This window comes from Erigeron canadensis, chromosome 3 (assembly GCF_010389155.1).
Source record: "Erigeron canadensis isolate Cc75 chromosome 3, C_canadensis_v1, whole genome shotgun sequence".
In the NCBI taxonomy this organism is placed as follows: domain Eukaryota; kingdom Viridiplantae; phylum Streptophyta; class Magnoliopsida; order Asterales; family Asteraceae; genus Erigeron; species Erigeron canadensis.
Genome location: NC_057763.1, coordinates 6,652,611 through 6,672,471, shown reverse-complemented (window position 1 = coordinate 6,672,471; position 19,861 = coordinate 6,652,611). Strand labels below are relative to the sequence as shown.

Below are 19,861 nucleotides of genomic sequence, written 5' to 3'. Positions count from 1 at the left end.
CCACCACCACCACCATGATTATCTCCGACCACCACCATGATCCTCCGGCGACGGCGACCATCTCCGGCGAGAGTTACACATGTGTAAGTAATTACACATGTGTAAGTACAACTTGTTTTTAGCATTTTAGGGTTTAAAATTTCTAGGTTTTTTCCTTCCTGAGACAACCACCACCAGCCACCATCATTTCCGACTACCCAGCGACGGCGCCGGCGCCGGCAGAAAGGGCGGAGCCCGTACCGTAGCACACCGCCACCATCTCTTGGATCTCCGCCCATCAAATCCATACGATTCCCAAATGCGTCCCTTGACGGTTAGGTTTAGAACGGATGAGGGCCTCTGGCCCGTACCGTATCCATCCGAAAACGAACCTGATTCTCGCCGGAAAGTTAACTAACACATGTGTAAGTTGTAGTTACACATGTGTAACTCTCGCCGGAGATGGTCGCCGTCGCTGGAGGATCATGGTGGTGGTCGGAGATGATCGTGGTGGTGGTCGGAAATTGAAGAAAGAAGGAAGAAGAAGTGTGTAAGTTAAGTTACACATGTGTAACATGTACTATAAATAGTACATGTACTATAAATAAACCACCCCTACACATATATATATATATACATATACATATACATATCTATATATATACTCAAAATGGAAACTCTATTTACCAAGTCAGAAGACAAAATACATCTGCCAAGGATATGAAATAAAATTTGTTACTCTTAAGGAACTTGGAAATTACATAGGATATTATAAACCGCTGAGGAGCAGATGAAATAGAGAGTTGTAGTCATTGATTTTGGAAATTACATACGAAACTTAATTGAAATATTAAAACTCGGATGCTCCTTGATATGATTCAGATACTTTATCGCAAGGTAATTACACCGATGCAATTGTGATGTCATATTTCTTCATAGTTGGTGTTTCCATTGCCATTTTAGAAATGGATACTGCTTCTGATGAAGACGAATCTAAGCCACGCATTTCAGCCAAAGAATCACATGCCTCACTAACTCCTGAAAACAGATGTGTAAAAGGATTTAGAAGTTCCGGAACCTCTAAAGCCCCTTCCAGCATTTTCACAACGATGCTCATCAGAGGCCTAGTCTCGGGCTTATACTGAACACAACAAAGAGCCACCTTAAGCATCCTCTCCACAACTTCTTCATTCTCCTTTGCAATCCCACAAGCTATCATCAAATCCTTCAATTGTTTCTTTTCATATTTTCCCAATGCCCATACCGGGAACCATTCTTGGCTTTCAACAAGACTTGCATCCATGTTTCTTCTCCTTCCGATGATCTCAAAAAGAAGCATCCCAAAACTATATACATCACATTTTTGTGTAACTGATAGACCCATCCAAAGCTCGGGTGCTGCATAGCCTGGGGTCCCCCGTCCTCCAGTCATAGTTATGTGAGAACTGTCCCTATCACAAAGTTTGGCTAAACCAAAATCGGATACTTTTGCACAAAAGTTTGAGTCCAACAGGATGTTTCCTGGTTTGATATCATAGTGGACTATTCTTTGATGACATTCTTCATGTAAGTACGTGATACCTCTTGCCGTCCCTAGTGCTATCTCATGGAGCTTTTCGAACCCTATAATAGTCTTCTTGTCGGATTTGAACAAATAGTGATCTAAAGAGCCATTTACCATAAACTCGTATACAAGAGCTCTTAAACTTGACTCAAAGCAAAACCCGTATAGCCTAACCAGATTAAAGTGACGGGTTCTTCCCATTGTGCTCATTTCAGCCATGAATTGTTGCTCAATTCTCTTGTCGGAAGTCCCATCGAGTACTTTGACTGCTACAGGTGTGTTGTTACTGATGATACCCTTGTAAACAGTCCCAAACCCACCCGAACCCAGTTTGATGGTAAAGTTGTTTGTGGCTATTCTTAGTTGCTGATAGGTGAACTGAATGGGCCTTTCCCTTTCAATGTCATCCAGGAACTGGATCATGGCCAGGGAACTAAACCGAGAGTCGTCTACTATTGGCTCCTTTGTTTTTTTCTCAAAACACCTGTATCGAGTGCCTAAGAATATGATTACCACTGCACTAATACCTGCAAAAGTGATACCATGTACATTAGATCTTGAAAATATGTTAGGCTTGTTAGGGATCCTAATGGTATGACCAGACACCCAGGTTCAAACCTCAGGTAAAAAATCTTGAATATAGGGTTAGGCTGCTTAACTAGTTATAAAAGAGTGATAGGCTCAATGCTCCCATGGAATGGAAGCCTAAAAAAGGATTCATATCCATTTACCAATTTTTGGAATATTAAATTACAAGTGGCATGGTGCCCTCAAATTTGCTTCCTAAGATTGTGCAATCGAACTTACCTGTGACCAAAACAACTACCCTGATAATGGCACCAACATCAGCACTTGACATAATGTTAAAAATTTTTAGTAAAGAGACGTATTTACGAAGATTTCTTTATTAGTCATTAGGGTGTTTAATTTGAACTTATACCTCTTATGGATGTATGTCGATCATATACTTAACAACTTGTTTGTGGAAGTGTCATTATATATTAAAGAGACCAATGGAATATCAATTTTAATTTGGTTTTGTTGAATAATCATATATGAATTTTGGTTTTGTTGAATAATTATATGTAAATCACAGCCACATACATGAGCTAAAAGTAGCTTTCAGGTAGGAACCTTCATGGAAATGTTGTGGAGTTTTACGGAATGTTTTTGAAAAGAATGAAATCTGTTAAAGGAATTAGAATGGAATGGGATTTGACTGAATGCTTTTCATCTTTTGAAGATTTAAGTGTGGAAAGGAATGAGATTCCTTCCACCATCCCCAGGAAATGGAGATTCCATCAAATGAGGGAATGTTTACATTCCAACGGAATGATATTCCTTCATCATTGAACAACCAAACACACTAATGAATGAAATTCAATTCCAATTCCATCAGATTCTGCGAACCAAACACGCCCTTCCCACGACTATCATAAGATATTTACCGAGTCGAGAAGCAAGGTCATTTTTGAGACCTTCTGAACCTCAATCTACTTTAATAATTAACCACCACTATTCCATGCAATTCGGGGCAAAGAATCATTAGGCTCGAACAGATACGAAAAAGGATTTAAGGTAGGCTCGGGAACCTCTAATGCGCCTTCCAAGTAGCATGGTGCCCTCAAGATTTGCTAGAAATATTGTGTAATAGAACTTACCAATGATGAAACAATAACGCCGATAATGGCGCCACCAGCACTTGAAATAATGTTAGAAAGACGAGAACATTATGTATAAAATTATATAGACTTATTTATCAGGAGATCTTTAGTCATTAGGCTGTTTAAAACTTATACAATGTTATCGTAGTATTATATAGTTAACTTATTTGTTAGAGTAGTATCATCATACAATCATTTATTAAGCGTGTTTGATTCCGTTATATGTAGGACACTATAAGCAAGTTTCCACAGAGTAATATGCTAAAACGTTGGCAACATACAAACCACGTACATGACCTAAAACGTAGCTTTCAAATTGGAAGCTTCATGGAAAAGTTATGGAGTTTTACATTTCTCTTTCATAGAAGATGACAACCTTTCATTTTCCCTATCCCCCGAATGGCAAATGATAAATATTGCTTGTGGGTACCCGAGGAAAGCCAGTAAGTAAACAGACCAATGTTGTTTTTTATGGCTTTTGGGTCTCAATATCTCAACGGTGTATGAGAAAGTTTGAGAATTAAACAACCTTCTACCTAAATAAAAAGGCTGTTTCGAGGTTCTATCTAAATGATAAAAAAATACCCCCGGTCTTTACTTGACAAGGGAAAAGTGAAGCCGTTAATTGCTCTAATGTAGATAGCCTAACCGACTATTCTCACATGTAGGCATGGGAATTACAAATACCAGACCCAAAAAAAGGGGCCCGGTTTACTTATTAATTATCCACTAATAGGTTTTTTCACGGTTAACCGGAGATCTATTAGTTTTTTCCTAACGGTTATGAGTTTTATAAACATAACTGTCGATTATGAGTAAACGGGCCCGATTTACTTCTTAACTATCCACTAATAGGTTTTTTCACGGTTAACCGGAGATCTATTAATTTTTTTCCTAAAGGTTATGAGTTTTATTAACATAACCATCGATTATGACACTACTACAGAATTGTCGTATACCGACAGAAAATTCTGTCGGAAATCCGTCGCTAAAAGCCATCACCGATAGATTTCCGACTGAAATTTTCCGTCAGAAAAATATAAGTGGGAACTTTTTCACCGACAGAAATATTTCTGTCGGAATGATTTTCCGACAGAAAGATCTGTCGGAAATCTGTCAATATACCAATTTTATAATCTTTAGACATTCCGTCGGAACTTTAGACTTTCCGACAGAAATTGTGACAGATTTATCGTCGGAGCATTTATTAAATAATTTATTGTTACTTAATTTACCGACGGATTTTCCGACGGATGTGTGAAAACCTTTTGACAGAATTCCCGACGGAATGAGTTATATCTTTCCAACAGAATTTCTGACAGATTGTGAAAAAAACCTACCATTGTTCTGACAGATTACATGATGTGCCAAATCTGTAGGAAACTCGTGCTGTTTTTTATATTACTTGATAACTAATAAACCAAACGGCAGAAACCAGAAATATATAAATACCATAATAAGAGCACCCACATGCATTTCACATATCAAGATACATAATTCGCCAATCGCATACTTGTTCAAAATACATTGGGATCCAAGTTTAAAAGGTTTGTTAGTTTCAAAAAGAGGGATCCGGCTAGATAATATTGATACTAACTAGATTGTGGCATGATCTTCATAAACTCGGCAAAGACTTTCATTTGATCTAGCAAACTTTTCACCGTCGCTTCCTTTTCTGTTTCGCGAGCTTGCAACTCAGACACCTTTGCTTTCAGTTCGTCTGCTTCCTTCTCGGCTAATTCAGCTTTCTTTTTTGTTTGTTCATTTACTATCTTCTGCCTTTTCACTTCTTCTTTCAAAATCTCCACCTATGAAATCAAGGACATCCATAAATACAATAATCAAGCATTGTTTAATAGCAATGTAAAAATTACACTGAAAGATTAGCTAACCAAAGTTCTAACCTGCTCCATAAGAACCTTATTTACCACAAGGCCAACAAAGATAAGTGCATATTATCAATAACTCTAAAGCAACCTCATTTATTCAATAACTTGAATTCACAATTGACTCTTGGTTGATGAGCCGATTGATCGGGAGCCATTAGGCTCTAACTATTGGATACAAATTATTAAAGTATTGCAATATAATTAAGATGCATGACCATTTCTTGTTTGCATATTTCCAATTGATCAAAATTTAACGATCTAAAAACTTTGAGCAACTTTTTATTGCTAAGGAGATTATATGATATTTTATAGGCCACGTACTAGTTATTCTGTTATTATGACTTATATTATATAAAATATATATCATACACAAATTAAATCAGCGAGGTACTGAATTAGGCAAAGAATAAGTACTTCAGAATCATGATTAGACTACACATAATATGCATAATAAGTACCGATCATCTTATACTAGTACAGTAAGTAAATAGGTTGTTGAGACCGTCTAATTAAGCATATATAACGAATAATTGCATTTAAGTAACAACTTGTGTAATTTTAAAAAAGTAATGAATCATAATAATGAATCATCTATTTCAGCAAGAATAAATACTATGAAATCAAAATAAAAAGTAAACAAACCCATTTTTACAGAAAGTTTATAACGCATATATGCATATAAAAACTGCCTAGCTACGTGACCAAAAAATTAAAATCTTCACATCGATCTCCCCTAGCTAGCTATCTTATAAATATATATACAATCTCTTTAATTTATCCAGAGTTTTGGCACACATTGATAATCAATAGTACGTAACGAAGAGAGGTCGTATCGATCCACCATATATGACGACCATGCTAGGTTTTTTTGTGCTTCTTTTTTTTGTATCATCATACGACGTACCTTCATCATCAGTATCCTTCTATCTTTCTTTCCTACTTAGCAATTGATACAACCACACCAAGTGTGCTACACAAGTAGTAACTATGAGAACAACAAACAAACTACTTGACAATTGATACGACCAGACCCCACGCATTGATACTGATGTGTAAAAAAACAGCATTGATAACAAGCTTATATAAAAACACTAAGAAACCCAAACAAGCTTAAAGAAGTAACTACGGAGCAATTAAGACAAGTATGAGAACAATTCATTCTATATACTAAGAAACCCAAACAAGCTTCCTTGATAACAAGCTTATATAAAAACACTCATATAGTTAAATCAAACGACATACTTACTGGGCAAAAAACTAAATACTTAGAAGCTATTAACCTGGGAGTATTAACCTTAAATTACTGAGCAATGAGCAATAAATAACTAACCTCTCCATTAGAAGGTCCACCTTTGTAATTCTGCAATGTCACTCCCGTCATAGCCAATATATCTTGGGTCGCCCCAAACAGGGATCCCTTTTTCATCCCGCCACATGCCTTCTCCCAAAGAGTGGCCACGATCTCGGTTGGGTGCTCATTTTTATCCGGCCCATAAGTTTCTACCAAGAGTTCATCATACTTGTCCTAAAAACGTTATAAAAACACAATATTTACCAACTAAATATAATAATTAATAAGCTTTAAAGACTCTAGCTAATAAAAAAGGTTACCTTAACATTCGCAGCTTTTGGAGTAGTAAACTCTTGTGTGTCAGTCCCGGACCCAGACCTAGACCTGGATGAACCTGATTTTTTTGTTATTGTGTGAAAGGTTTCATAGACTTCTAGGAATGTCACTGGACGACCCTCTTTTTTTTCCTACAAGCATTGTAAATTTGTAATTTAGTTTATAAAACATTAATAAATTAAAAAGGGCAATTTAGTTATTCGAACACAAGTTACCATGGACACTAGGGTATGGATCATGTTGCGTGAACCACCAGAGTGTGCAGCCATCTTTCCTTCATTTAATGTGCCCCTGTTTCGTTTATTCTTAACTGATTTGACTTTCCAAACTTTTGGTATTCTAGTAAGTGTCAATCATGGCTGCCCAGTGTTGTTGATCAATCCATTCTGGGTAAAAAGGCTTAAGGACACTCCAATCATCCCCAACATTGACACCATTCTCTCTAGCTAGGTTTATGGCATCCTCTCGAGCATCCCTCATGACATCACGAAACCGCCGCTTCAGAAGACGCTTCCAATTTCGCTTAATTATATCATTAATGTTGCGAATCCCACTCAAACTTTGTCTGCAAAGACATAAATAATAAAATTATACCAGATTTTTTTTATATACCAGATTGCTACAAAGACAACTGTAACTTCACACACACACACACATACTAGATATCTTTTGTAAACACATACCTGGAAACGTTCCCACATCAAGTCTTCATTTGCTTTTGGAACCTTCCTGAATGTTGGCCAATTCCCATCAAACATCTCCATCAAAATTTCACGCACAACACCAGACACGCCTTGTACATCAAACCTAAAGAGTTAAGATAATGTGAATTAACATTAATAACCATGATGTATATAAGTCTAAATGAACACAAAAAATATTATACATACACGGTCCCAAGTGGGATAAGAAATGTCTTGTATATGGAACGGGCATGTGGTCTGTTGTGTTCGACCCCTGAACCATACGTTGAGAAGACTCACTATTATACTCATCAGCATTGGAAGAAGCGTTGGGAGAGGCAACAGGAGGGGTATTAGGAGAGGTATCCCTAAGTCTGACTTCCATAGGTGATGACATTGGTGATGAAATGTGCTCATTTAGTGGTGATGACATGCGTTCATGACGAGGTCCATCTGGATTGTTGCTACCTTCCGAATTAGTATTGTTCCCTCGACCTCCAGTGGTATTTCTTCTCCTACAATTTTCGCCTCCGCGACCCATGAATTTGTAAATAATATTCAAAAAATAACTAATAAGTAAACATATAATCAAGGAGAGATCAATGAGCAAAAAAATGACTTTGATAGTTAATTAGTAAACTATTGCAATAAACATAGACATAACTTTAACAGTTGATCAGTAAACAAAGAAATAAATTTGATAATAATTAGTAAACTATTGCAATAAACATAGACATAACTTTAACAGTTAATTAGTAAACAAATAAATAACTTTAATAGTTAATCTAACAAATCATTGCAGATGTAAATAGATACCACATAATATAACTAACTTTAATAGTTAATAATCTACTACTAATCTGATGAATGATCAGATAAAACAAGATCATCGTCACAATCCTCATTCGAGTCACCAAATATATCTTGAAACTCTTCTTCCTCGTCACTAGCTTCTGTAGTATCTTCATCGCCATCATTGTTACTAACTTGTGCAATCTCCTCGGGTGCTTCTCCGGAAACAAGACAAACTAGTTCATCTATACTTAAGTCAGTTACACGTAGCAGTCTTTCATTTTCTTGAAAAAAAGGTTCCTCATCCATGTAATCATCATCACCCACTTCATTCACTTCACTGGCAGCTTCTGTAACTTCATATACACTTCTTGGCTTTGTCTTAATAACAGCCCACCACTCTTTCAAGTTAGATTTCTGTCAAAATTCGGTCGCTAATCTGTCGGAACTCTATCTGCTTTATTCAGTTTTTACGCGAAACCCTTTCCCTGTCGTAATTCTGTCGGAAATCTGTGAGTAATTTCTGACAAAATGTTTCTGTCGGAAACTTCTGTCGGTATTTGACAGTTTTGTAGTAGTGTGAGTCATAACCGTTTCTAAGAGTTTTCCCTAACCATTATAAGATACTTACCGAGTGAGACCTTCAGAACCTCTTCCTACATAAAAAAAATTAAGGCAAAAAAAAATCAACTAATTAAGGCTAAATTGAACAAGTATATTAATTTATTTACATACTCTAGGTAATACGGTCATCAACGCTAATTTATTTTTAAATACATGAAACTTTACAATCAAAAGGAAAATATTACATTTAGTATCAAACACATTATTTCGGCGTTTAAGGGTAACTATAAAAACAACTTATCTATGAATATTGATTGTATACATCAATAAAAAGATTGTTTGTTCGGTCAAATTAGTCAGACGCGATTGTGATCTCATATCTCCGCATGAGAGGCGTCCCCGTGACAACAGTAGACTTTGTGACCACTTCAGACGGAGACCAGCTCGATCCACCACCATTCCATGCAATTCGGGCCAAAGAATCATTAGGTTCATTAGCCCCAGAGAACAGATACGAAAACAGATTTAGAGCAGGCTCTGGAACCTTTAATGCGCCTTCCAACATTTTCACAATTATACTCATCTTTGGCCTAGTCTCGGGCTTATATCGAACACAACAAAGAGCTACCTTTAGCATCCTCTCCGCTGCTTCTTGGTCCTTATCCTCAATTTCACAAACGATCGTTAGATCCTTCAGTTGTTTCTTTTCATATTTGTTCCACGCCCATAACGGGAACCACTGTTGACTATCACCAAGTGTCACGTCTATGTAATTCCTCCGCCTCCCGATGATCTCAAATAGTAGCATGCCGAAACTATATACATCACATTTGTGTGTAACTGGAAAAGGCAATGAAAGTTCCGGTGCAGCATAGCCTGGAGTACCGCTTCCTCCAGTCATGGTTATACTAGTGTTATCCCTGTCGCAAAGTTTTGCTAAACCAAAATCAGCTACTTTTGCACAAAACCTTGAATCCAACAATATGTTGCTTGGTTTAATATCATAGTGAACTATTCTCTGAGGAGACTCTTCATGCAAGTATGCAATGCCTCTTGCAGTCCCAACGACAATCTCATACAACTTCTCAAACCCTATAATCGCGCTTTTTTTTCCATTAAACAAATGGTTATACAAAGATCCGTTAGGCATGAACTCGTATACAAGAGCTCTTAAACTTGACTCAAAACAAAAGCCGTAGATCCTAACTAGATTAAAGTGATTTGTTCTTCCCATGTTGCTCACTTCCGCCATAAATTGTTCCTTAATTGTCTTGTCTGAGGAACCATTAAGCACTTTAACAGCTATAGGAGTTCCATTGATGAAGGTTCCCTTGTAAACAGTCCCAAACCCACCTGAACCCACTACGACGGACAAGTTATCTGTGGCTGTCCTTAACTGTTTTGAGGTAAACCGAATGGGCTTTTCCCTTTCCATATCATCCAAGAACTTGACCGTGGAAAGGGAAATAAAACGTGAGTCATTATAAAATAGCTCGGCGTTCGCGTCAGATGATTCTTTGCAATGACGTTTCCATGCACAAACAATGATACTTATCTTAAGAGCAAGAACTGCAATAGAACTAGTAATAACTTCAAGAAATTGTTGGAAATTAAACCATAATTAATGGGTTTGGAATTGCCTTCTAAAGGATGGGAGTTGGAGAACTTACCGACAAGAACAATGACAATGACCACACCTTCACTCAACATAATTGCGACGATCAAGTAGTGTTAAAAACCTGAACTTGTACGTTAAACTATTGTATTAAAAGTTAAATATCGTATATATATATAGCCAAGAAAGAATTTAGGAAAACGACTTGGAATGTTTGTATGTGTTTTTAAAAGCGCCTTGAAAGAATTGGATGTATCATAAGCAGTGGCGGATATATATATATCTTAGATAGGGTGTATGCACTTGACTCTATATACTCTTTGACCATCCAAATTAGTGTTAAAAATCAGCATTGACATTCCTTTTAAGTTATTATTTTACATATATAGATTGCATCACCACCTTATGGTTCATTACAGAAGCCACATTTTCACTCTGTTATGGTATTTTCTCAAGTTCTTAATCTTAATTAAAAGGTAGAAATGAAACCTAGAATCTCAAACTGCCTATGAGTCATGCCAAAAGCCACATTAATTAATTTCCACTCGGTCTGTTATGGTTTTCTCAAGTTCTAAATCTTAAAAGGTAGAAATGAAACCTCGAATTTAATACTGCCTATGTGATATATTTTGTATTACTTCGTATTAAGTAAACGTTTTGTTAACGAATGTGATATTAATAATATCACAAAAGTTCACTTCAGCTGTTCCTACCCAGATTTGTACAGGTTAGCTAGAGAGTCATAAGGGCGGGCTGCTTAATTAGAGACAGGTGTACTAATGGCGGAAGGTTTTCTCTTTCGACTCTCTCGCATTAATACAACAATTTTTTAAGACGCCTGGACTTAAAATCTATGACCCTCAGAGAGCTTTATGAGTACCACAATCTGGTCGCGACAAACTCCCATAGAAAGCACATCATCCAGCTAGTTATTCTAACCTACCAGGCCAGTGGATAATATTGAAGACCCGGAACGAAAAAATCTTCTCCAACAAGGAGCCATCTCTACGTTTTGCATTCAAAGAAATTAAAAGCACGAGCTACTTGTGGCTGACGAATCGGAAATGCTCCCTTGACCTTAACTGGACTAAAAGGAACCGTTTTCAATTTTGAGCTCTTTCCTTTCATGTAACTCTACTCCGTACTTGATCTTTTGTATGTAATACTAGCATCTTGCTAGATTTCATATACATAATAAGATTGAATGTTCCAAAAACAAAATCACAAAAGTTCATAATTTTACCACCTCTGTGTATTAGATATTCGTATAGCATGTTATAAATATATACCGTGTGGTAAATTTAAATACTTGTATCGTATAAGTAGATTTAACTCCCATTTAAATTTTAAAAAATCGTTCATTTCCAATAACAACCAAAGAGTTCTTTATTATAAACAATCATAGCGATTGATACATTATCGCGCAATGTGACTACACAGATGTAACTGTGATCTCATATTTAGTTTCTTTATAGGCCGTTTCGTTTACTATTGTAGATTTGGATAATGCTTCAGATGAAGACCAATCTAAGCCACCAACATTCCATGCCATTTGAGCCAAAGAATTACCTGCTTCACTTACCCCCGAAAACAGATGTGTAAAAGGATTTAGAGGATCCGGAACCTCTAAAGCCCCTTCCAACATTTTCACAACGATGCTCATCACAGGCCTAGCCTCTGGCTTATACTGAACACAGCAAAGAGCCACCTTAAGCATCCTCTCCACAATTTCTTTGTCCTTATTTTCAATCCCACAAGCGATCATCAAATCTTTCAATTGTTTCTTTTCATATTTGTGCCATGCCCATACAGGAAACCATTCTTGGCTATTACCAAGGCTCGTATCCATGTTGTTTCTCCTACCAATGATCTCAAAAAGTAGCATCCCGAAACTATAAACATCACATTTGTGTGTGACGGGAAGAGCCATCCATAGCTCGGGTGCTGCATAGCCTGGGTTACCTTGTCTTGCAGTCATGGTTATATGAGAGTCATCCCTATTACAAAATTTGGCTAAACCAAAATCCGCTACTTTTGCACAAAATTTGGAATCCAACATAATATTTCCTGGTTTGATATCGTAGTGGACTATTCTTTGAGGACATTCTTCGTGCAAGTATGTGATACCTCTTGCCGTCCCCAGTGCAATCTCATGGAGCTTCCCCAACCCTATAATACTTTTTTTGTCCTCTTTAAACAAATGGTTATCCAAAGAGCCATTAACCATGAACTCGTATACAAGAGCTCTTAAACTTGACTCAAAGCAAAACCCGTAAAGCCTAACTAGATTAAAGTGATGTGTTCTTCCCATGGTGCTTACTTCCGCCATGAATTGTTGCATAATGCTCTTGTCGGAAGTCCCATTTAACACTTTGACTGCTACAGGTGTGTTGTTACTGATGATACCCTTGTAAACCGTCCCAAACCTACCTGAACCCAGTTTGATGGTCAAGTTGTCGGTGGCTATTCTTAGTTGCTGAGAGGTGAACTGAATGGGCTTTTTCCTTTCCATGTCATCCAGGAAGTGGACCATGGCCAGGGGAATAAACCGAGAGTCGTACACTAATGGCTTCTCCTTTTTCTTCCTTAAAGATAGTCTTTCGTCATATAATAATCTGCAGAGGATCATCAATACAAAACATACTGCAAAATAGAAACCAAGTATATGAGATATTAAAAATATGTTTGGATGTTAGGCATCACTTGATATTAAAAATAGAACCTACCTGTGAGGAAAAAAATAACGCCGATAGTGACACGAGCATCACTTGACATAATGTTAGAAAGACAAGAACAAGAGACTTATTTATGAAGTGATTTTTAGTAATTAGGCTCTGTTTAGAACTTATCCCTGTTATGGTAGTAATTTATAGTTGAGAATTTGTTTGTTGCAGAGTCACTATTCATTATAGAGACCGTTAGACTATGACTTTTGGTTTTGCTATATAATCATTGGGTTTGATTGAGTTATATATATAGTGGCATATAAATATATGTCACTAAAAGTGTGTGCCACTAAAGACCACCATATAGTAAACGAGAACCCGTTGAATATTTTTATATTGTATATTTTGAATATAAAACTAGTTAATTTACCCGCGGGCAACCGAATAAAACTTGAATTTTATAAGATATACAACACAATGAACGTGTTTAATTTTTTATTATGTTGAATACTTTTATATTGTATATTTTGAATAAACAATGTTAAAAAATAAAATTATAATTTGTTTAAAAATCATAACATATATATCACATTAGCTATATTAAAAAATCTAATGATAATTAAAATATCATATATATTTTTACTTTAAAATAGTACGGGAGTATTACAAATATATACTGTAATTATTATCTAAAATTTGTTTTATATTTAAAAATCTATCATAATAGAAATCTTACGTGATTATCTACTAAAAATCTTTTTAAAATTATAATGTTTAAATAAGTTACCAATTTTTTTATTTTGCTCATTTTCAATTCTTTTAGATGATGTTATAAAAATATCAAAATTGTATATTAACATGTTATGAAAGTCTCTTTTAAAATAAAATGGTATCATTACAATTTTGTTTTATTATAAGAGATGTTGGCAATATAATAGAAACCGTGCACATGAGGTAAAAGGTAGCTTACAAATAGGAAACTTCGTGGAAAAGTTGCGAAGTTTTACTTTTCTCTTTCATAAAATATAACAATCATTCATTTTCCTCATCCCCGAATGACAAATGATAAATATTTATTCAGTGTGCCCGATGAAAGTAAGTAAGTAAATACTACTCAATGTTGTTTTTTATGATTTAAGATCATAATATCTCGACGATGTATAAAGGGGTTTAAGATGAAAACAGCCTTACCACTACCTTGGTAAAAAGAATTGTTCGAGATTATATTCAAATGATAGAAAAAACCCTCCGGTCTTTGATGACCTAGGGAAAGTGAAGCCATTAATTGGCTCAAATGTATATAGCCTAACGACAATTCTCAAATGTAGACATGGGAATTAAAAATACCGGTCCCAAATCAAACCCATACCTGACGAGTTCTCGTTTACTTAATAAACTGGATAACGAGTTTTTTCAGGTGTAACTGGATCCTTTAAATTTTTCCTTTATTTTGAAATCACTTGTTTAATCAACGTTAGCACCTAAGCCTTGGCACTAAAAGACTAAATAAGCAACTAAAATATATTGACTCAAAGATGAAATTTAGATTTTGTCATATATTTTAAAAAATTTCATGAATTTTTAAATTTTTCTATAGGTTTTTACATTTTGCCTCCCTTTTAATTTATTTTTCATGGATTTTTTAACTTTTCTCCTTCTGAGATTTTCTTCTAATACTGCTTTTGCCCGGACCTGGCCCAAAAATATTGGGTTTTGGATTACCCTATTGGGTATGAGTTCTTTTTTGCCATAATCGTCGGCTATGAGTCATACTTGCACTTTTCCCTAACCATCATAAGATACTTACCGAGTGAGGTTCGAATTAAGGTATTTCTGAGACCTTCAGAACTTCTTCATACATAAATAAGAAAAATAAGCAACTAATTAAGCCTAAATTAGACAAATATATTAATTTATTTATGTATTGTAGGAACACCGTTCACAAAATGAATATTTATTCGAATTACAATACAAAGTTACAATGAAATTTGAAATAAGAAAAAGATATATAATGACAGAATATAAATAATTAAAGAAAATTACAATAGTTAAAAGAAATTAAAAACTGAAAATAATTTTTGAAGAACATAAAGTAAAGTTAAAATAAAATAAAAAAAGTGTTGACTGAGGATTTCTGTTCAATAAAGGTCACTAAAAACAGATTTCGGAAAGTGAACCCGTTTATCTCTCAAGGTACAACAACCTTAGGAGTATGTACTGCCGGGGTCACCTAACACCTGGAACTATTCTTTCAACAAGAGAACGTAAGACATAGTGTTGAAAAAGGCTTTGGATCAACCAGAGTATTGTGTGCGTGTTTTTGTGATTCTGTTGGTGATTAAAGCTAGACACCTTTTCAAGTTACTAAGGGACACTATTTCAAATCACAAAGGGACAACCTTTCAAGACGCGAAAGGACACCCTTTAAAGTCATCAAGGGACAATATTTCAAGTCATGAATTGACACTCTAACTCATAACACAACTTTTAAGCATCAACATCACATTTATCTCAACCCCATTTTGAACATTGTTATATGCTATATGTAATTTTCGTATAAAACAACAAATTTTCTAACAATACCGTCATCAATGCTAATATATTCTTAAATACATGATACTTTACAATCAAAAGGAAAATATTACTTTGAGTATAACAAACACATAATTTCGGCTTTAAAACGAAACTGTAGTCCCTAGATGTCTACTTAAAAACAACTTAGCTATGCATAATGATTGATACATGATCAAAAAGAATGTTGTTTGATCTGATTAGTCAGATGCCATTGTTATTTCATATCTCCTCATGAGAGGGGTCCCCGTGACAACAGTAGACTTTGTGACCACTTCAGACGAAGACCAGCTCGATCCACCACCATTCCATGCAATTCGGGCCAAAGAATCATTAGGTTCATTAACCCCAGAGAACAGATACGAAAAAGGATTTAATGCAGGCTCTGGAACCTCTAATGCGCCTTCCAACATTTTCACAATTATACTCATCACTGGCCTAGTCTCGGGTCTATATTGAACACAACCAAGAGCTACCTTTAGCATCCTCTCCGCAGCTTCTTGGTCCTTATCCTCAATTGCACAAAGTACCATCAGATCCTTCAATTGATTTTTTTCATATTTGTTCCACGCCCATAATGGGAACCACTGTTGACTATCACCAAGTGTCACGTCCATGTTCCTCCGCCTCCCAATGATCTCAAATAGTAGCATACCGAAACTATATACATCACATTTGTGTGTAACTGGTAGAGGCATCCAGAGCTCAGGTGCAGCATAGCCCGGAGTACCCCTGCCTCCTGTCATGGTTATATGAGTGTTATCCCTATTGCAAAGTTTGGCTAAACCAAAATCCGCTACTTTTGCACAAAACTTTGAATCCAAAAGTATATTTCCTGGTTTAATATCATAGTGAACTATTCTCTGAGGACACTCTTCATGCAAGTAAGCGATGCCTCTTGCAGTCCCAACGGCAATCTCATACAGCTTCTCAAACCCTATAATCGCCCCTTTGTTTGCTTTAAACAAATGGTTATCCAAAGAGCCATTAACCATGAACTCGTATACAAGAGCTCTTAAACTTGACTCAAAGCAAAACCCGTAGAGCCTAACTAGATTAAAGTGATGTGTTCTTCCCATGGTGCTCACTTCCGCCATGAATTGTTCCTCAATTCTCTTGTCTGAGGAACCATTAAGCACTTTAACAGCTATAGTAGTTCCATTGGAGAATATTCCCTTGTAAACCGTCCCAAACCCACCTGAACCCAATACGATAGTGAAGTTGTCTGTGGCTATTCTTAGCTGTTGAGAGGTGAACCGAATAGGCTTTTCCCTTTCCATATCATCCAAGAACTTGACCATGGCAACAGGAATAAAGCGTGAGTCATTTTTAATTTTCTCGGTATTCACATTAGATCTTCCATCACGACAATGTTTGCATACACAAACAATGATACCTATCTTAACAGCAACAACTGCAATAGAAAAAAGGATTAATTACTTCAAGAAATTATTGGAAAACTATAATTAATGGGTAACCTAGTGACGTAGCTCTTCCTAGAATGGGAGTTGAAGAACTTACCGACAAGAACAATGACAATGACCACACCTTCACTTGACATAATTTCTACGATGAAGCAGACAGCTGAAATTTTGATCAACTCTAACAATGGGGTACTTAACAAATGCATACATCAGAGAGATGGTGGATACTAGGCCCGCCTGCAGTGTTGTGTTAAGAACCTGTACTTCTACGATAAACTATTGTATTAAAAGTGAATTAAAATCTATATATAGCCAATAATTAAGGAAAACGACTTGGAATGTTTGTATGTGTTTTTAAAAGGGTCTTCAAAGAATTAGGCGTATCATAAGCAGTGGTGGATATATATCTTAAGATTTGACACAGTATGCTCTTTGACCATTTAGATTAGTGTTAAAAATTAGCATTGACATTCCTTTTTAAGTTATTTTACATATATAGATTGCATCACCACCTTATGAGTGGTGCCAAACGCCACATTTTCACTCTATTTTTAAAACTTTAAACTTAGCTCATTACCACCTTATGAGGTGCGTATCCAATGAAATTGATAAAACTTAAAATTTAGCTCATCACTAGCTTATGATTCATGCCAAAAGCCACATATCCACTCTGTTATGGTATTTTCAAGTTCTTAATCTTAAAAGAAATTTGGTAGAAATGAAACCTCGAATCTCAAACTGCCTATGTGATTTAGTTTTGTATTATTTCGTATTAACTAACCCATTTTTAAAGGAATGTGATATTAATATCACAAAAGTTCATAATTTTACCACATCTTTGTATTAAATATACGCATATCATGTTATAAATATATACCATGTGGTAAATAACTTTGCCTCCCATTTAAATTTTAAATTCATAATTTTCCAATAACAACCAAATACTCGTAGTACTTTATTACGAGTATAACAAAAAAAATTATACCAATTGATACATTATCGCGCAATGTGATTACACTGATGCAATTGTGATCTCATATTTCTTCATAATGGCTTTTTCGTTTACTAGTGTAGATTTGGATAACATTTCAGATGAAGACCAATCTAAGCCACCAACATTCCATGCCATTTGAGCCAAAGAATCACCCGCCTCACTAACCCCTGAAAGCAGATGTGTAAAAGGATTTAGAGGTTCCGGAACCTCTAAAGCCCCTTCCAACATCTTCACAACGATGCTCATCACAGGCCTAGTCTCGGGCTTATACTGGACACAACAAAGGGCCACCTTAAGCATCCTCTGCACAACTTCTTCGTCCTCCTCTGCAATCCCACAAGCTATCATCAAATCCTTCAATTGTTTCTTTTCATATTTGCCCCATGCCCATACTGGGAACCAATGTTGGCTTTCAACAAGACTTGTGTCCATGTTTCTTCTCCTTCCGATGATCTCAAAAAGTAGCATCCCAAAACTATATACATCACATTTTTGTGTAACTGGGAGAGCCATCCATAGCTCAGGTGCTGCGTAGCCTGGGGTCCCCCGTCCTCCGGTCATACTTATGTGAGAACTATCCCTGTTGCAAAGTTTTGCTAGACCAAAATCGGATACTTTTGCACAAAAATTTGAATCCAAGAGTACGTTTCCTGGTTTGATATCATAGTGAACTATTCTTTGAGGACATTCTTCATGCAAGTAAGTGATGCCTCTTGCAGTCCCTAGTGCAATCTCACGGAGTTGCTTGAACCCTATAATAGTTTTTTTGTCCTCTTTAAACAAATAGTGATCCAAAGAGCCATTTACCATAAACTCGTACACAAGAGCTCTTAAAGTTGACTCAAAGCAGAATCCGTACAGTCTAGCCAGATTAAAGTGATGGGTTCTTCCCATTGTGCTCATTTCAGCCATAAATTGTTTCTGAATGCTCTTGTCAGAAGTCCCATTTAGCACTTTGACTGCTACAGGTGTGTTGTTACTGATGATACCCTTATAAACAGTCCCAAACCCACCTGAACCCAATTGGATGGTAAAGTTGTCTGTTGCTATTCTTAACTGCCGAGAGGTGAACTGAATGGGCTTTTCCCTTTCCATGTCATTCAAGAACTGGACCATGGCCAAGGGAATAAACCGGGAATGTTTTACTAATGGCTCCTCGTTTTTTATAGAAAATATTCCACCATCTAATAATCCTAAAATCCAACTCAAAAAGAAAATAAATCCGCAAATTACCATCAAAGAACCTGCAAAAGATAAATCAAATACATTAATATTTGGAAATAAGTTAGGATGTTTAGCACGTCAAGGCATCCAATTGATCTGATAAGAGGCCCGGGTTCAAACCTCATTGGTTATGAACCTTGGGATGGTTAGGAACAAAATCTAGTAAATGGCATTGGAATATGGTTTAGGCTGCTTATACTAGAGGGAAAGGCTTGATTCTCCCCGAGAAGCCTGAACAAGGATTCCTATCCAATTACTAGTTTTTCGGAGGTTAAGTTACAAGTGTTAAGGTGCCCTCAAGATTTATTTCCTTAGGTTGTGCAATAGATCTTACCAAAGATAATAAGAACAGGAGATACCATAACGTTAGAAAGACGAGAAAATTATTTATAAAGAGACTTATTTTATGAGGATGGAGGATATCTTTAGTCATTCGGCTGTTTGTTCCTGTGTCATTATTCATTCACGTCTATTGCCGGCCACAGAATATAAGGTAAAAAGTTAATAACTATGACTTTTGTTTTTGTTGCTATTTAATCTTCTATCAAAGCGCGTTTGATACCTGGTAAAAATGTTAGCAAATAGGTTGCCAATAATTTACAACC

At 36.1% G+C, this 19,861-nt stretch overlaps 5 protein-coding genes across 6 annotated transcripts; all 5 read right to left on the bottom strand.

Annotated features, from left to right (window-relative positions):
- Window positions 1-696: 696 nt before the first annotated feature.
- On the bottom strand, window positions 697-2,505 carry LOC122594119 (G-type lectin S-receptor-like serine/threonine-protein kinase At1g34300). 2 transcript variants are annotated; one of them, XM_043766597.1, is made up of 2 exons: window positions 2,484-2,505; window positions 697-2,070 (listed from the first exon to the last, which is right to left on the bottom strand). In XM_043766597.1, exon 2 carries the CDS (start codon window positions 1,964-1,966, stop codon window positions 881-883), a length of 1,086 nt encoding a protein of 361 aa, XP_043622532.1. In that variant the 5' UTR covers window positions 1,967-2,070; window positions 2,484-2,505; the 3' UTR covers window positions 697-880. The 2 variants fall into 2 exon arrangements, with proteins under 2 accessions (XP_043622532.1, XP_043622531.1); XM_043766596.1 differs by having other exon boundaries at window positions 2,351-2,493.
- Window positions 2,506-9,114: 6,609 nt separating this feature from the next.
- Window positions 9,115-10,472, bottom strand: LOC122591439 (G-type lectin S-receptor-like serine/threonine-protein kinase At1g34300). The gene is made up of 2 exons (XM_043763708.1): window positions 10,433-10,472; window positions 9,115-10,331 (listed from the first exon to the last, which is right to left on the bottom strand). The coding sequence occupies exons 1-2, from the start codon at window positions 10,470-10,472 to the stop codon at window positions 9,115-9,117; spliced, it is 1,257 nt and encodes a 418-aa protein (XP_043619643.1).
- A 1,267-nt stretch (window positions 10,473-11,739) lies between these two features.
- On the bottom strand, window positions 11,740-12,960 carry LOC122590513 (G-type lectin S-receptor-like serine/threonine-protein kinase At1g34300). Its single transcript, XM_043762711.1, has one exon. The coding sequence runs from the start codon at window positions 12,908-12,910 to the stop codon at window positions 11,810-11,812; it is 1,101 nt and encodes a 366-aa protein (XP_043618646.1). The 5' UTR covers window positions 12,911-12,960; the 3' UTR covers window positions 11,740-11,809.
- A 2,670-nt stretch (window positions 12,961-15,630) lies between these two features.
- Window positions 15,631-16,987, bottom strand: LOC122594391 (G-type lectin S-receptor-like serine/threonine-protein kinase At1g34300). The gene has a single exon (XM_043766856.1). It carries the CDS (start codon window positions 16,913-16,915, stop codon window positions 15,815-15,817), a length of 1,101 nt encoding a protein of 366 aa, XP_043622791.1. The 5' UTR covers window positions 16,916-16,987; the 3' UTR covers window positions 15,631-15,814.
- Window positions 16,988-18,050: 1,063 nt separating this feature from the next.
- LOC122591438 (G-type lectin S-receptor-like serine/threonine-protein kinase At1g34300) lies at window positions 18,051-19,163 on the bottom strand. Its single transcript, XM_043763707.1, has one exon. The coding sequence runs from the start codon at window positions 19,146-19,148 to the stop codon at window positions 18,051-18,053; it is 1,098 nt and encodes a 365-aa protein (XP_043619642.1). The 5' UTR covers window positions 19,149-19,163.
- Between the last annotated feature and the right edge of the window lie 698 nt (window positions 19,164-19,861).

Bases quoted from the DNA above. Each gene is read 5' to 3' on its own strand.
- LOC122594119 (XM_043766596.1), bottom strand. From the start codon at position 2,402: ATGTCAAGTGCTGATGTTGGTGCCATTATCAGGGTAGTTGTTTTGGTC. The intron at 2,071-2,350 runs GTAAGTTCGATT...TCACTTTTGCAG, and splicing joins GGTAGTTGTTTTGGTCACAG to GTATTAGTGCAGTGGTAATC.
- LOC122591438 (XM_043763707.1), bottom strand. From the start codon at position 19,148: ATGGTCCAGTTCTTGAATGACATGGAAAGGGAAAAGCCCATTCAGTTC.
- LOC122591439 (XM_043763708.1), bottom strand. From the start codon at position 10,472: ATGTTGAGTGAAGGTGTGGTCATTGTCATTGTTCTTGTCG. The intron at 10,332-10,432 runs GTAAGTTCTCCA...GTTCTATTGCAG, and splicing joins CATTGTCATTGTTCTTGTCG to TTCTTGCTCTTAAGATAAGT.
- LOC122594391 (XM_043766856.1), bottom strand. From the start codon at position 16,915: ATGGTCAAGTTCTTGGATGATATGGAAAGGGAAAAGCCTATTCGGTTC.
- LOC122590513 (XM_043762711.1), bottom strand. From the start codon at position 12,910: ATGGTCCACTTCCTGGATGACATGGAAAGGAAAAAGCCCATTCAGTTC.